At 41.1% G+C, this 14,932-nt stretch overlaps 1 protein-coding gene across 1 annotated transcript in view; it reads right to left on the bottom strand.

The window, feature by feature from the left end:
* The window catches only part of FAM81B (family with sequence similarity 81 member B), a 51,131-nt gene extending 39,284 nt beyond the window's left edge, over positions 1–11,847 (bottom strand). Inside the window, exons 1-3 of the mRNA XM_060091814.1 lie at positions 11,817–11,847; positions 11,278–11,381; positions 7,413–7,477 (exon numbers count right to left, since the gene is read on the bottom strand). Of these exons, the coding sequence (XP_059947797.1) occupies positions 7,413–7,477; positions 11,278–11,381; positions 11,817–11,826 (179 nt within the window). The 5' untranslated portion in view covers positions 11,827–11,847. The remainder of the gene's footprint in view (positions 1–7,412; positions 7,478–11,277; positions 11,382–11,816) is intronic.
* Positions 11,848–14,932: the final 3,085 nt, after the last annotated feature.

Here is a 14,932-nt window from a genome sequence, read left to right as displayed (position 1 = left end):
TGAACTTAAAAAATTCACTGCTTTATTAGTATATCATAGCAGTGGGACTTACATATCTAAACTTAACTGTGAAAGAAAGATATAACGAATATTCCAGACTTGTGCAGATGGAGTTACTAACCACAGGAGGAAGTATTCCTAAGGGGCCTTTTCAGAGGGATATTTGGACTTTATATAAATCATTGATTAGGTAGCTGACAACTGAATCTGAACAGATTTTCCACAGACTCTGAGTTCTATTTCTCTGCAACTCAATGTGACTTACACCAGCTGTGCTGTTGCTGGCAGATGCATTGGTACATAGTAACTCTCACTTCTCTGCCCGTTCTGTTCTTGCGACTAGAGCACTAAATTTACTTAGGAGATTTTAATAACCATTTCGGCAACCTGTAATATTCAAGAGACAAAAATTTGAAAATTGAACCCCCTTTCTAGAACACAAAAGGGCATAACTGAAGAGAATTTTCATTTCCATGAGATTTATTCTATGACTAGTTACATTCTCAGTGCATAGAGTCCTGCCAAAAAAAAAAAAGTGAAAAAAGTGGCATTTCAGAGAATATTTTGCTGCCTCACAAAAATAATCTGTGAGTGTGTGCGTAGAGTGACTGATAAGATGTCTTTTCTATGGTTTCTCCATTGCTTGTTCCTAAGCATTACCCTGGGAGATGGTTTTGGTGGCTCTAGAAGCCTCCATTGCTGAGTTTTACACAGGGCTGAATGCTGTAGGTGGGTGAGGGAGGCATCTCCTGTTTTAAATAACACATAACAGGAAGAAGCAGCCCAGTAGGGCTGGGTCAGCATGGGCTCTGCGTGGAGGAGCTAGGAAAGGGAAGGACTCCAAATAATGACCTGGCCGAGAAGAGACTGGCTGTGGATCTTTTCCAGAGGCAAGTTATGTAATATCGGAGGCAAACTCCCCGTGTTCAGTAACATTTTCAATAAAATTACAGAATTAGTAATGTACCTGTTGTGATTGGCTTTCTGGTAGAGGCATTCAGGTTGGCAGGTGTTCCTGAGTCCCTGTGTGAATGGGTGGGGGGGCTCAGTGGACATCCGGGTGACACAGGGGCAACATGTCAATGGCAGCAGCAAGTTGTTTTGAGGGTCTTTGGAGTTCTTACAGCGTTTTCTAGGGCTCTTGAGATGCTTACCCATATTACCTTGCTAATGTTGGGCTCTGAGAGTTATTTATGTGAGTCTCCAGGGGAAAAAACACTCTACTTGGAGTTGGAAGACTGGGGGCTCGAGCTCTGCCTCTGCCACTTAGTACTCTTAACCTCTACTAAGCTGTCCAGAAGAGAGCTCCTTATTTGTCCTGTGGAGATGACTCCTGCCTACTTATTTGGCTGAAGTTTTCAATTTACGTAATGTATCTGAAGTGCTTTGTAATGTCTACAAGGGTCATAGACGTGTGTTCTTGTTATAATTATTAGTAATGATTAGATGGTGCCATGGGCTGAATTGTGTCCCCACAAAAAGATATGTTGAAGTCCTAACCACCCCCCGCCCCAGTACCACAGAATGTGACCTTAGAGGTCGTTGCGGATGTGATTATTCATACCTACTGAGGTCTTACGGGGTTGGTGGGCCCCTAATCCAGTATGACTGATATCCTTGTAAGAAGATGGCTGTGTGATGGCAGAGACACAAGGAGACCACGTGAAGGTGGAGGCAGGGACTGGAGCGAGGCAGTTACACATCAAGGAACACCAGGACTGCTGGCTGTCACCAGAAGCTAAGAGAGGCCAGTGGGACATGTTCTCCCCAGAGCCCTCAGAAGGAATCAACCTGCAGACACTTTGATTTCAGACTTCTAACCTCCAGGATTTTGAGATAATAAACGTCTACTGTTTGAAGCCACCCAGTTTGAGGTACTGTATTGTGGCAGTCCTAGGAAACTAATACAAATGGTAAATTATTTGAGGGGAGCTTCTAGCCCAAGAGGAATGTAAGGAATCTATTATTATTGCTGTTTTATCTCTCCATAATGCTTATAGTCAACATAGCACTTTCATAAACATGATTTCATTTCAACCCCACAACTTGTCCTTGGCATAAGTAAAATTTTTCTCAATTTAGGTGGAAACTAAAGCTTAAAGATGATCAGTAATCCAGCTGAGAAACATTTCAACCTGCCCCCTTGACTCTTTTTCCCTACACCACAGCACATTTGTTTAGACCAGTTAGTAGTTCTGCCTGTTATATTTGAATTTTTCTCAGAGAGATAAGATATATTGATTCCTCTGCATCTATATAAAAATATAAATATAAATATATATTCAAGGTATATATATTTATAGGTATAAAGTTATATACATATAACTGGCATATATATCTACACATGTATATTCCTCTGCATATATAAATATGTATTCAAGATGCATATGTTTATATATAATATTATATATAACTTGTATATATAAATATATTCCTCTGCATTTATATATATATATATTTATATATATATATACAAAACTTTCTTCCAACATCATGTAATTTTTCACCCCAGTTACCTTTGCTTGGCTCACATCTCTCCGTGGAGCCCTAAGGGTCCTCTTTGTGGCCCAGAGGTTGGAGGGGCTCCCTCTCTGCTCTAGTGAACTGAGACTAGCCTCGGCCTGACCTCAGCACAGTTCTCACACTTGAGCAGAAACTCTCAGGTGTGGCAAGAATTCAGTCCCTCCTGGGATGGGAGGAACTGAGCTTCATGTGGGCAGCTCCTGCCTGGACTGATATATGGAAGTGCTGTGGGTAATGCCCAGTTCCTGTAACTGTGTCCACCCCCAGCACAGTGAGATGATGCCAGAGAGAGAGTAAAAGACTGCACTGTGGCTGATGGTAGTGCCTCCCAGGCTGCCTACATCCCACAGAGGGATGCACTTGGAGGCAGATCAGATATGGCTGCCTTCACATCTTCCATGCTGCGAGGGATGGGCTGGAGGTGACGATGTCCCAGGCTCTATGTGTGTGTGTGTTGAGAAGATAGCTGGCAGGGGGTGTGGATAGTGAGTGGTTAAGAAAATAGGCTTTGGAATAACGTAGACACAGATTTCTGTGTTAGAATCTTGGTCTGTCATCTCACTGTGTGACCTTGGGCAAGTATTTGACTTCTCTGTGAACCCCAGTGACTTCATCTTTAAAATAGTGACACTCTCCACCTCTTAGGGTTATTGGGAGGATTAAATGAGATGATTAACACGGAGTAAGAGCTGGAAACGTTAATGCTGAATGCGGTCAGTGGGGCTAGAGAACTGTGCAGGGTGGGAGGGGCTCTGCCAGGTAATAAGCAACTTGCTAACAACCCAGAGTGCCCCATGTATCATTTTTATAAGCTATGCCGACTATTTTGAGCTTTCTCACCTGGAAGCTAGTTGCCCTTGAAGGTGGATATGATACTGCAAAATAAAACCCAAGAGATCTCCAACCTAACATGACCTATCCCATAAAAAGCTCAACCAACAGTGTTTTGTCTTCCTTTCCTTGTACTGTAATGTGAAATATCTGTCTTCATGTAGCAACAAAAGCAATGCATCACAGTATAATAAAATGGCTGCCCTGGTACTAAGAAAAAAACCTTGAAAATGAATACTTCCCAGACCCTGAATGCCCTATTCTACTTACAAGTAGAGATCATTAATAATTTATTATTTTGCCCATTTGACTCACTGATAGTTTTATGTATCCAAATTTTGCATACTATTCTTTGGGTGTCAGCCAGACCCCCATCTTCCCAAAATGTACTCCTGAGAGAATTCCTGAGATGTGTATTGGCTATAGCCCAGCCTGGACAACTCTTCAGTACAAAACAATTTCATTTTCTTGGCCCAGATAGCATTACAGTTCGGGTTTATACTTCCCTCCTTTTTATTCCAGCCCTCTTTGCCCCTGTGTTGTTTCTGCCTCACCACAGGAGTGTTCCTGCCTTAGAAACTTAGCTTTCCCCTGGATGTCCCCATGGCCCACTTTCTCATCTCCTGGTTTTTGTTCAAATCTAACTTCTCAATGAACTTTACCCTGGCCAGACCACCTAACAATGTGTATCTCTTCCTCTTACTAGAACAAAAGCTCCATGAGGACAGGGTCTTTGTTTTGTTCACTGAAAACCCTCCAAGTGCCTAGCATAGTGCCTGGCATGTAGTAGATTGTCAATAAATATTTGTTAAGTGAATAAAGGGTTATAACCAGTTTTTGAAGACCAAAGAATCTAAGGGAGGGAAGAGACCTTAGAAATTATTTGATTCGGTGGTGAGAAACTTTGTTTTTTCAGGAGAGTCAACTGAAGGAAAATAAAAAGTAATTTATGGGCAGTATTTGTTTTCTACACCATATGAAATCCTGTGGGGGAATAACATATGTTCTTAAATCTTAATCACTTACTTTATTACATAAAAGAGTGTTTATGAGTTTAAACTGTGGGCAGAGTTGAGAAATAGAAAGTAGTGGTGCCTCTGATCTGCATTCTGGAAATGAATTCTGGATCTTACCTTGAACAGAGACAGCCCTTGTGACTCAGGCACCTAAAACGCCCCCCCCATTTTATGGAGGAGGCAGAGATTGCCTGGAGAAGCAAAGACATTTTAGTTTTCTCAAGGTCACATAGCTGATTACAGGCAGATTCAAGAGTGGACCTAGGTGCCTAGCCTCCATGCCATGCTCCTTCTCCCAGCAGAAGAAAAAGAAGAAAAAGAAAAAAGCCTCTGGTGCTTTTCTGCTTAATTAAGATTAAGTGAGCATTGACGACACTGTCATGAACTCAGTGGATATCTGTTCATTGTGAATCTATAAACACATGTGGAAATCAGAATTATTTACTGCCTTTAATATAATGTCACCATAATTGTCCTAGAAATGATTGCAAGCATTCCGCCTGCCCCTGCTGCATGGATTATTAATATGACCTAACATTTAGCAAGTGTGGGTGTTGCTCCAGCTGCCTGAGGCTGAGAAGGGCCCTGTACATGCTCAGTCTGCCTTTCTTTTTAATGTGCTCACCTCTAGCCAAACCTTGTTCATAGACTAGGCATCATCTCTTTTGTTGCTGAATTTTTACTCTTTTCAGTTGTTTTTATTATTTGTTTTTAGTATTGCCTATAAATATGCCCATATAGATTGATAAGGCAGAACCCCTGAGAGTATGTAACATATATTCAGGCTGTTTAATGAATCGATAATGACTTTTACTTGTGTGAGTACTCTGCTTGTATATCAATACTTTTGTTGCCATTCAATGCATACTATGACTGTGAGGAAGAAGTTATTTTTAAAATTATTGTTTTTTATGTTTATTTTGTTGGATTCGATATGTCAATTCAAAATATCTGCACTGATGATTGAAATGCCCAAATGCCATTTTGCTTTTCCAGTTAATCAGCTACCCAGGAGTCTGCTGCTCTAAGCAGAGCCCTAAAGATTCAATTGCTCCACCATTATTCTCCATTAAATCTGTCAACTACAGTTCCTTAGGAATTGATATTCAATGCATCATGATAGGCTACTGTAGGGGTATCAAAAAGCATTAAGGGGCTTCCCTGGTGGCGCAGTGGTTGAGAGTCCGCCTGCCGATGCAGGGGACACGGGTTCGTGCCCCGATCCCGGAAGATCCCACATGCCGCGGAGCGGCTGGGCCCGCGAGCCATGGCCGCGGAGCCTGTGTGTCCGGAGCCTGTGCTCCGCAATGGGAGAGGCCACAGCAGTGAGAGGCCCGCGTACAGCAAAAAAAAAAAAAAAAAAAAAGCATTAAGGCCAGAGAGTCCCTGCCTTTAGGGAGTTTGCAGCCTGCTCTGGGAGATTAGAGGAATGAGACCAAAAGAAAACCAGCCATCTTAGGCAGTACATAGAAAGTTCTTAGATATATGACTTGGACAAAAAGAGAAGGGATGTGGGAGGGATCATGGCGGAAATGAATGTTGGGGTCATCATGCTTTTGCTCTGAGTTATAGAATACTTCTTTCCCTTTGTCTTAATTTTAGTTTCTCTGGAATCCAAGAAATGGCAAAAATTTCCTTGGATTTCGTTTTAAGTTTGTTGCCATCTTCCAGGAATTTTCTCTCATTTCCTATGATGTAAGTCACCATCCTGAGCTAAAGAAATCCACTTGGGTTCATACTGGAATTTGACAGATCAGAAGAACCATTTCTATTTTGTTTGTCATGTGGAGAGTCAGGTGGGAATAGGTCTTTGTGTTCTCCTTGGGTGGCAAGGTTAGCCAATACATCTTTACAATAATTATTTTTGTGCATACCACATTCATTGTCCTTAACTAAGAAAAAATGCCATCGATCCAAATGTCTCATTTCTAAACATTAAAAAAACCTTTCCCCTTGTTTGGTTCCGTTCTCTAAATTACAGCCTCATTGTCGCATACGCAAATACAAATCATGGGTAGCATGAAAAGAGGGGATGAAATACTGTGGTTGAACTTTTTGGAATGCCTTAAATTCAGCTGGCTAAGGAACAGGGAAATTCTTAATTGTGAACATACTGTAATATTAGTGATTCTTAAAATTTTATCATCTTCATTGTTAAAAGTAATTTAAAAAATGAAAATCCAGTATTTAGATTTTTCTTTTCATGTTGAATCATTTTCTTTGTTTGGTCATTTTTTTCCCCTGTGGTCATGATGTATATTTTAGAATCAGAATTATTTTAAAGATACAGTGAGTGGGTCTTAGAGAGTTTCTAGTTCAGCCTCTTCATCTGGCAAATGAGAGAACAAACCCAGAGACATATGGGACTGTGTGAAGTCATGCAGAAAATTACTGGAAAGCCTGAGACTAAATCCCAAGTGCCCTGAGAACATTAATGCGCACATCAGACCAAATCCCCCTCTGACATACTCAAATAGAAACTCAAACTAATATGCCTTGCCCTGTATCCTTCCTTTACAAATTGGAATTCTAGGATCTTTTGGACAATGTGCGTGTTATCAATTGTATGCTATATTTCCAAGCCCCCGGAGTTCTCCCCCTTTTGTAGACCTTCCCTGGATGAGCTCCAGGTGTGACACTGTAAATAGCAGAAACAAAAACATCCTGATGATTAGTTTAATATATTTCAAAATTTCCTGTTTTTATCATGAAATGTTAACATATTTATTTGGTTTATTTTGAAAGTCACAGTTAACTATATCTGATCTTGTCGTATGTCATTCATTGCCTATGTTGTGCTTTTCATAAATCTATAGGAACCTATGGAGGTTACTTAGAGAGGAAACAGTAAAATTGGCTTGTTTTGTTAATCAGAGAGGAATAAGAGAGAGAGGTTCATCTTCTTGAGATGTTTTAATGCAGTCCTTCTGAAAGCAGAGAACTAGTTTAGATGAACTCAAAGATCTCATTCAGGCACTTTAATTTCTAATGTAATCATCAAGTATAGTAAATAGTTAAAACTGTTGTAATTCACAGACTTACTTGTCAACATACTCAACTAGATCTGTAGAATTCTTGGTTGACATTTTGGCTGGAGATAATCTCACCTAAAACAAAGGTCACGAGTTTAAAATGTATCATTAGCAACTTTACAGGGAAATCTTATCCATCTTATAATGTTTTAACTGAAAACAAAATATGTGCTATAGATCATAGATCACCAGCCCAGTTAATCTTGCACATGCCCCCATTTGTACTGCTCAAGACTAAAATCAAAATCAAGTTCTGGGAAGATTCTAGAGGGTTGCATTTCATAGATTTGGTATCATAGTTAAGAAGAAATTTCAGGAAAAGTCAAAGCCATAGATTATTCTTGGATAATTTTTTTTTTTTTTTTTCTTTTTGCGGTATGCGGGCCTCTCACTGTTGTGGCCTCTCCCGTTGCGGAGCACAGGCTCCGGATGCGCAGGCCCAGCGGCCATGGCTCAAGGGCCCAGCCGCTCCGCGGCATATGGGATCCTCCCAGACCGGGGCACGAACCCGTATCCCCTGCATCGGCAGGCGGACTCTTAACCACTGCGCCACCAGGGAGGCCCTCTTGGATAATTTTTTAATGAAATAGCAAATGATTATTGGCTGAGTTACTAAAGATGTCCTCATAGAGTGAATTATTCCTGACATGGTGAATCTGAGGGGAATCAGCTAATTTTTGAAAACAAAGCCAAAACCTAGAAAACTAGTCTATTCAAATAATTTTGTTTTCTAAGAAATCTGGATGTCAGATTCTTATAGTCAATGAGAAATAAAAGTACAGAGCACAGTTACATACATAGCTTCTAGTGTTAAACATAGTTGGCCGTATGAACACAACTAATTCAATAAAATGGTACTAGAAAGTTCTACTTGCATGAAAATTCATAATTTTGTAGCATTTCTAGGAGGAAAGAGGTTACCAAATGTACTCACTATTTTGCTTATGCTGAAAATGTTTTAAACTCTAATGTTCTCTTATTTAAGTTTAAAAAACAAGACAGATTTACCTTCATTTTAATAGCCTCTCACTGAATTGGATTCAATAGGGGGAGTATGAGTTGTATTTCACCTCAGTTAAAAACTTAAGCAAAATATGTTTCTAGGATACTTTTTCTTGGTTTACGTTATTATATACTAGAATGATGAGCAGGATATGTTAAGACCCACTACAGAAATCACTCCTTTTGCAAATGCCTTAGGAACGACCACATTTTGCTTCTTAATTTAGGGCCAAAGAAACTTAATTGGAACCCCTCTCCTCCAATAAAATTTAAAGAAAAAAAGTAAGGTAAGTTTCTTATCAAAGAAGCTAATATAGGACGCCTGACAATAATCAGGCTCTCCTGACCAGCCCACTCCGTGGTGAGAATCAGAAAAAGCTTGACGGGCTTCCCTGGTGGCGCAGTGGTTGAGAATCCGCCTGCCAATGCAGGGGACATGGGTTCATGCCCTGGTCCGGGAAGATCCCACATGCCGCGGAGCGGCTGGGCCCATGAGCCATGGCCACTGAGCCTGTGCATCCAGAGTCTGTGCTCCGCAATGGAGAGGCCACAACAGTGTGAGGCCCGTGTAAAGCAAAAAAAAAAAAAAAAAAAAAAAAAAAAGAAAAGAAAAAGCTTGAGGTTGCTCAGGTGAAGCCAGTGAGCCGCTGTGACTGTGCTTTAGATCCTCTCTCCCCAGTGCTGAGTGGGGTTTGCAATGGGTCTGATGCTCCGAATCCAGGTCTTCCCTCAGAGAGTGGATTTACTAATACACTGGGCACCCAGGTGTCCACGTTATGGAAACCATCCTAACTCCCTAGAGAATGGGATTGGTCCTCTGCCCTGGTTCCTGTTTTCACTCTGGATTCCAGCTGGAACAGTACTGTGCCCTGGGCTCCTCACCTACTTAATGGCAGCTCTTTCCTTCTCATCTCTCCGCTGCTACAGCCTGGCCTGTGGGAGATTGTGGGCTGGTCCCTGGCCTTGTATGTTTGGCACCTAGTAGTCCTTTGTGAGTACTTGTGGAATGAAAGGGTGTGATGAATACTGTGTCCAAGGGCAGTACGTTACTGGCTTATTGTCTTCCTTTCTCCTTCTGAGGTGAAGCAATTGGATATATCTGTTTTATTTATTTATTTGTTTTATTTTTATTTTGTTCATTTTTAAGTCTTATTTGGAGGACTATAAATAGCATCCTCTTAAAAGCACACCTACAACTCACATACTTGTAAAGTAACAAATGTGAAACCTGACAATGCAGGGAAATTTGGGAAAATATAGGAAAAGTAAAAGGTACAGAAAAAAATTCTCTTTTAATTCTAAAGCAAAAGCTGTTAACATTGTGGCATATTTATTTACTCTTCGTGCAATTTTTTGATGTATCTAAGACTAAATTTTTATATTTTTGCTGACTGAATATGTCAGCTCTTCCATCCCTATTCCTACAGACTAAGCATAATTATATCAAATTTGTTTCACAAACAACTTTATGATTATTATGGAACATTTTACATGTATTAGTTTTCATCTGTTTCATAATAATGCTTTATGGCTTAACGGACTATAAAATACTTTCAATATATGATGTGATTTCATTCTTGAAACAGCCCTTTAAGGTGGGGATCATTACCTTTAACTTATGGATAACAATAGTTACCTTAAGTAACTGAAATCTTTATTACAGAAAGAACTTAAGATAATTATTATTATTATTATTTTTTGTGGTACGCGGGCCTCTCACTGTTGTGGCCTCTCCCGTTGCGGAGCACAGGCTCCGGACGCGCAGGCTCAGCGGCCATGGCTCACGGGCCCAGCCGCTCCGTGGCATTCGGGATCCTCCCGGATCGGGGAACGAACTCGCGTCCCCTGCATCGGCAGGCGGACCCCCAACCACTGAGCCACCAGGGAAGCCCGATAATTATTTTTATAGGTGAGGAATCTGAGGATCAGAGAAGGAACTTGCTCAAGATCATATAGATTATGATAATAATCAGACTATGTCCTTCCTACCTGCTAAGTTCTTTATCTTAGTGGCTCATTCAAACTCCACACTTTTTTTTTTTTTTTTTTTTTTTTTGCGGTACGTGGGCCTCTCACTGCTGTGGCCTCTCCCGTTGTGGAGCACAGGCTCCGGACACGCAGGCTCAGTGGCCATGGCTCATGGGCCTAGCCGCTCCGTGACATGTGGGATCTTCCCGGACCGGGGCACGAACCCGTGTCGCCTGCATCGGCAGGCAGACTCTCAACCACTGCGCCATCAGGGAAGCCCCAAACTCCACATCTTTATCTGATAGGCCTAATTAGCCCATTTCACCGCAGAGGAGACAAGAGAGTTTAAGTAATTGTCCAAGTCACACAGCCAATATGTAGTACAGCCAATAGATACCCAAAAATCAGTCCTTGACATTGTGCTAGCTTTCCAGTCCTCTTCCCATCACAAGAGGCTGCATCTGCTGGTCAGGTGTTTGAGAATTACAGTGCAAAGTCTAAAAACCCTGCTTATTTGAATGTTCTTTTTCATTAATAGGCAAGATATGACAAGTCCATACCAATAAAAATTCTATTTAGCTATTCTCTGTTTTATGTTAGAGATGATGTCTCCACGTTGAGTTTATCATCTTTCCTTTTAAATCTTCACAAAAATAATTGTCAAATTTTTGTTAATTTTTATCTCCACATATTAAAAGTCAGTGCAATGAATGTATCGACAAATTTTTCTTTGCAGCTTGTGCTGGCAACAGTCACTTTTGCAAAGCAGGACAAACAGGAGATGTGGGAGAGTGAAAAGAAAAGCAACTCTTCCAGGACTCCTTAGATCTCTCTAAGCAACATTAAGCTTTAAAGAAGCTGAGCAAAATATTCTATTTTGAATATGAATATCTTAAAGTACTTGCTTTCTTTTCTTGGTCACTGGCTGAGCCAAGAAGGGGGCCATCAGGTTCATCTGGCTCTTCCGCAGCAGTGGCAGTCGGGGAGGAACTTTTGTGTACATCCGTATCTAGGCAACCAGAATGCTGAGTCAGATTAGGAACTATGGCAAGTGAATTTTTGCAGTGGTGGAAATTTTCTACTTTTTTTAATTGAGGGCAGTTTCTATACATACAGTGAAATTTAAAGGGAGGCTTCCAATCTCTTTTACACTTCTTCCCTTCCCTTCTCCCCACCCCAGTTCTCTCCCAGGTCCCCATCACACCTACAGAAAGAGCTTATCACCTCAGGTACTGCCATGATACAGTCAGGAAACTGTTAAGATACACTCATTTAGATCAAGCTGTTCTAAAATAATAAGAAATGATTCCTCACCCTATTGTGCCGAAGCCATCTGAGGATCTTCTTTGGGATTTGCTACGTTGTTTGTATGTAAGAAGAAATTCAAGTAAGATAGCAAAGTATGAGAAATTTAGAGTCCTTGAGTAATCGATGAGATAAATACCTGAACTCATGATACCTGATTTCCTGAGTTTATTTTTTTGTTGATTGGATTTTTTTTGAAAGGGCACAGATATTTTTAATTTTCTCTCTTAGAAAGCCAAAATACTAAGGAATCTTAATCGCATCCAGACTAAAGTCTTCATGTTTCTGGGACATCTTCCTGGGGTGGCCCAGCAACATTGTGACTGCAGGAAGGATCTGTGATGTCAGCGGGATGGTTCTCACTCTTTAAGTCGTTGAGTCCCTGGATTTAGGAGCTTCAAGTGTTTTCCTTAATGCTCAGTGCTGTAAAAATCACTGGGTCCTTCAACACCTCTTTGTCTCAATGGATGGGAAGTGGTTATTTTTAAACTGATATTTCACACCCTTCCCCTGATCTCACCTTCACAGTTTGGTAAGAGACCAGTTTCCATCAAATTAAACTAAGAAAATGAGATGCTGCCATACTCTGGAATCTTCCTCCAAGTATACTAGTTAAGGCAGCTAACTTTTCTAGGCCACTAGGGAGAGCATCACAAAGAATGCAGCAATGACAGGTGGGTGGGTGAACCTGGGCTTTGTAGACAAAATTTTGTTCAGTTATTTGGCTTGTTTAAAAAAGATGTGGATTGTTTTAGCTCTGGAATATTTTCGTGAGTTTTAAAATTAGAATTTGCGTACTTTGCTAATACCACTTGACCCTCACATACAGAAATGATGTTATTGGCTGAGTTACTTTCAAATGATGGTGCTGAGTTTGCCTTGCTCCGAGGACATGCAGGAGATTCAGGATGCTGCATGACTAATTTTGATCCCACAGATAAAAGAATGCATGATTTTTGGCTTCTATGGTGTGTCTTCAAGTGTTAAGCTAAATTCTTAAAACTTTAGAGATATAATATTTCATGGTCTGCAAGCAGTCTAAAACGCTCATGACACCACTCTAATTGTCATTTTATAGAGTGCCAAGTGAGACGGACACACCAGTGACTGAGCGCAGGTGGATGTGGGTGCTAAGGGAGTTGGTTAGAACCCTGACTTCTCAGCCTACTGGCTATTTACTTTGAGCAAAATTACCTCCCTTCTTCAAGCCTCAGTTTTCTCATCTGTTAGGGGGAGCTAATAATATTGATCTCATAACGTGGTTGAGAGGATTCAATGCAATGATACACTTAACATACTCAGCTGAGTGCCAGGCTAGGTATCCACTAAAAGGTAGATATTATCAGTGATTATATCACAAGGTGGCAATTATCCAAGAAATGGATAGAGTCTGTGAGAAAGGAAAACTGGATTTGACCTTGCTAAACAACTTCTTATGATTCTTTGTTTCCTTAACTTGAGCTTCTAATCCATAGGATTTGGCTAGAAAAATGGGCCCCAGTGAAATGAGAGTCTAACTTGTTTGTTCTCTAAATGGCTGCTTGGCTTTTAAAAAATTTTTTTTAATGTATTTATTTTTATTTATTTTATCTTTGGCTGCATTGGGTCCTCGTTGCTGCGCGCGGGCTTTCTCTAGTTGCGGCGAGCGGGGGCTACTCTTCGTTGCAGTGCACGGGCTTCTCATTGCAGTGGCTTCTCTTGTCACAGAGCATGGGCTCTAGGCACACGGGCTTCAGTAGTTGCAGCACATGGGCTCAGTAGTTGTGGCGCATGGACTTAGTTGCTTCGCAGCATGTGGGATCTTCCTGGGCCAGGGCTCAAACCCATGTCCCCTGCATTGGCAGGCAGATCCTTAACCACTGCGTCACCAGGGAAGACCCAGCTGCTTGGCTTTTAATAGGACAGTGCACGTAAAATATATGTACCATTGAATTCCCACCTGCCGAATGTGTATGAAAATCCTTCCTGGAAGTCAATGGTCTTCAAAGAGCCCTCCTAATCCAGGGCTACCAAGAGTATATCCTAAAGCAAAGAAGCCAATAATGTTCAATTTCCACCTTAAAAACTTAAAATGACATTATATTCTGATATTACTTTAAATATAGGCATAAAGGAATAATCTTGAGATGGTGGTCATTGAAGGGGGTTTGTTAGTGCTGAGGTCAGCAGAGACAGAATTGCTGTGTGCTCTTGGGCACTACACAACCCTAGGGGGCACCATGCACACAACAACAGTGCAGATTTCCATGTTTGTTAGGCCTAACAAAATTTTCAATTCGTTGCCTGAAAATTTTTCAAGTGTAGGTCAAGAAAATATTCTAATAAGGTAAATATACTCGGCCAGTTTTCTCACAAGTGGAAGTAAAGGAAGGGTCTTGAGAAAGGGGTGCCTATTTCTAACTCACACAAGAGTGTCAATGGGATGGTAGCAGCCCTGACTCTGGGTGTCTGTTGAATGCTGTGTCCTCAGCTAAACTAGCCTCACCAGCGCTGGGTCACAGTAGCCAGTACTCATTGGTAATGTCCTCCTCGACTTCCTTTTCTTTTTATGTCACCTCTCACCTGTTGTCCTAAGGGCCCTCAGGCCATCCTTCCTGGAAAGACCTCATTTGGACCTGAGGACCCCTTAGGGACCTTCACCTTTCCTTGGGCTATTCTAATTTTACCCAGTCTAGTCTTCTAGTAATCTCTGAAGTGTTTAGCACTTGAACATTTTAGAAGATATTCTTCATGTTCCATCTCATGGTTCTTATGAGGAAGCCAGTGCAGGTGTGAATATCCTGATTTCACAGGCAAAAATACAAGGAGGTTCAGATAGGTTAAGTGACTTACATTAAGTGAACGATGAAACTGACTGACCTGACCCCAAGTCTTCTGATCATTCCTTGGGCACCATCCATCCTGGGATGCATTACACTAAATTATGCTAAGGTGTGAGTGTTTACTTCTAGTCTAAAGGGGAGCTCAATGCTAAGTGGATCCTTAATGCTCCCTGACAATTATATTTCATTTCCTTAGTCCATCACTCTCCCATTCTCCTAGATTACTCTCATACTTTGTCCTCTGAACTCAAACTGCCATAAGCTCCTGTCTCATCCTCACTCTCAGCTGATGACCTTTTTTTTTCTATTTCACCATGAATATAGAAGTAAATAGGAGGGAATTTTGGTAAGCCCACCCAATGCGTTTATAGACCTGTGTGCATTTAGGTCCCTAAATTCTGACTCCACTCCTCGTTCAATGGATGAACAATCT

This window comes from Mesoplodon densirostris, chromosome 3, assembly GCF_025265405.1.
Source record: "Mesoplodon densirostris isolate mMesDen1 chromosome 3, mMesDen1 primary haplotype, whole genome shotgun sequence".
NCBI lineage: Eukaryota > Metazoa > Chordata > Mammalia > Artiodactyla > Ziphiidae > Mesoplodon > Mesoplodon densirostris.
Note: the sequence above shows the minus strand (reverse complement) of the source record. Positions and strands in the feature narration are given on the sequence as shown.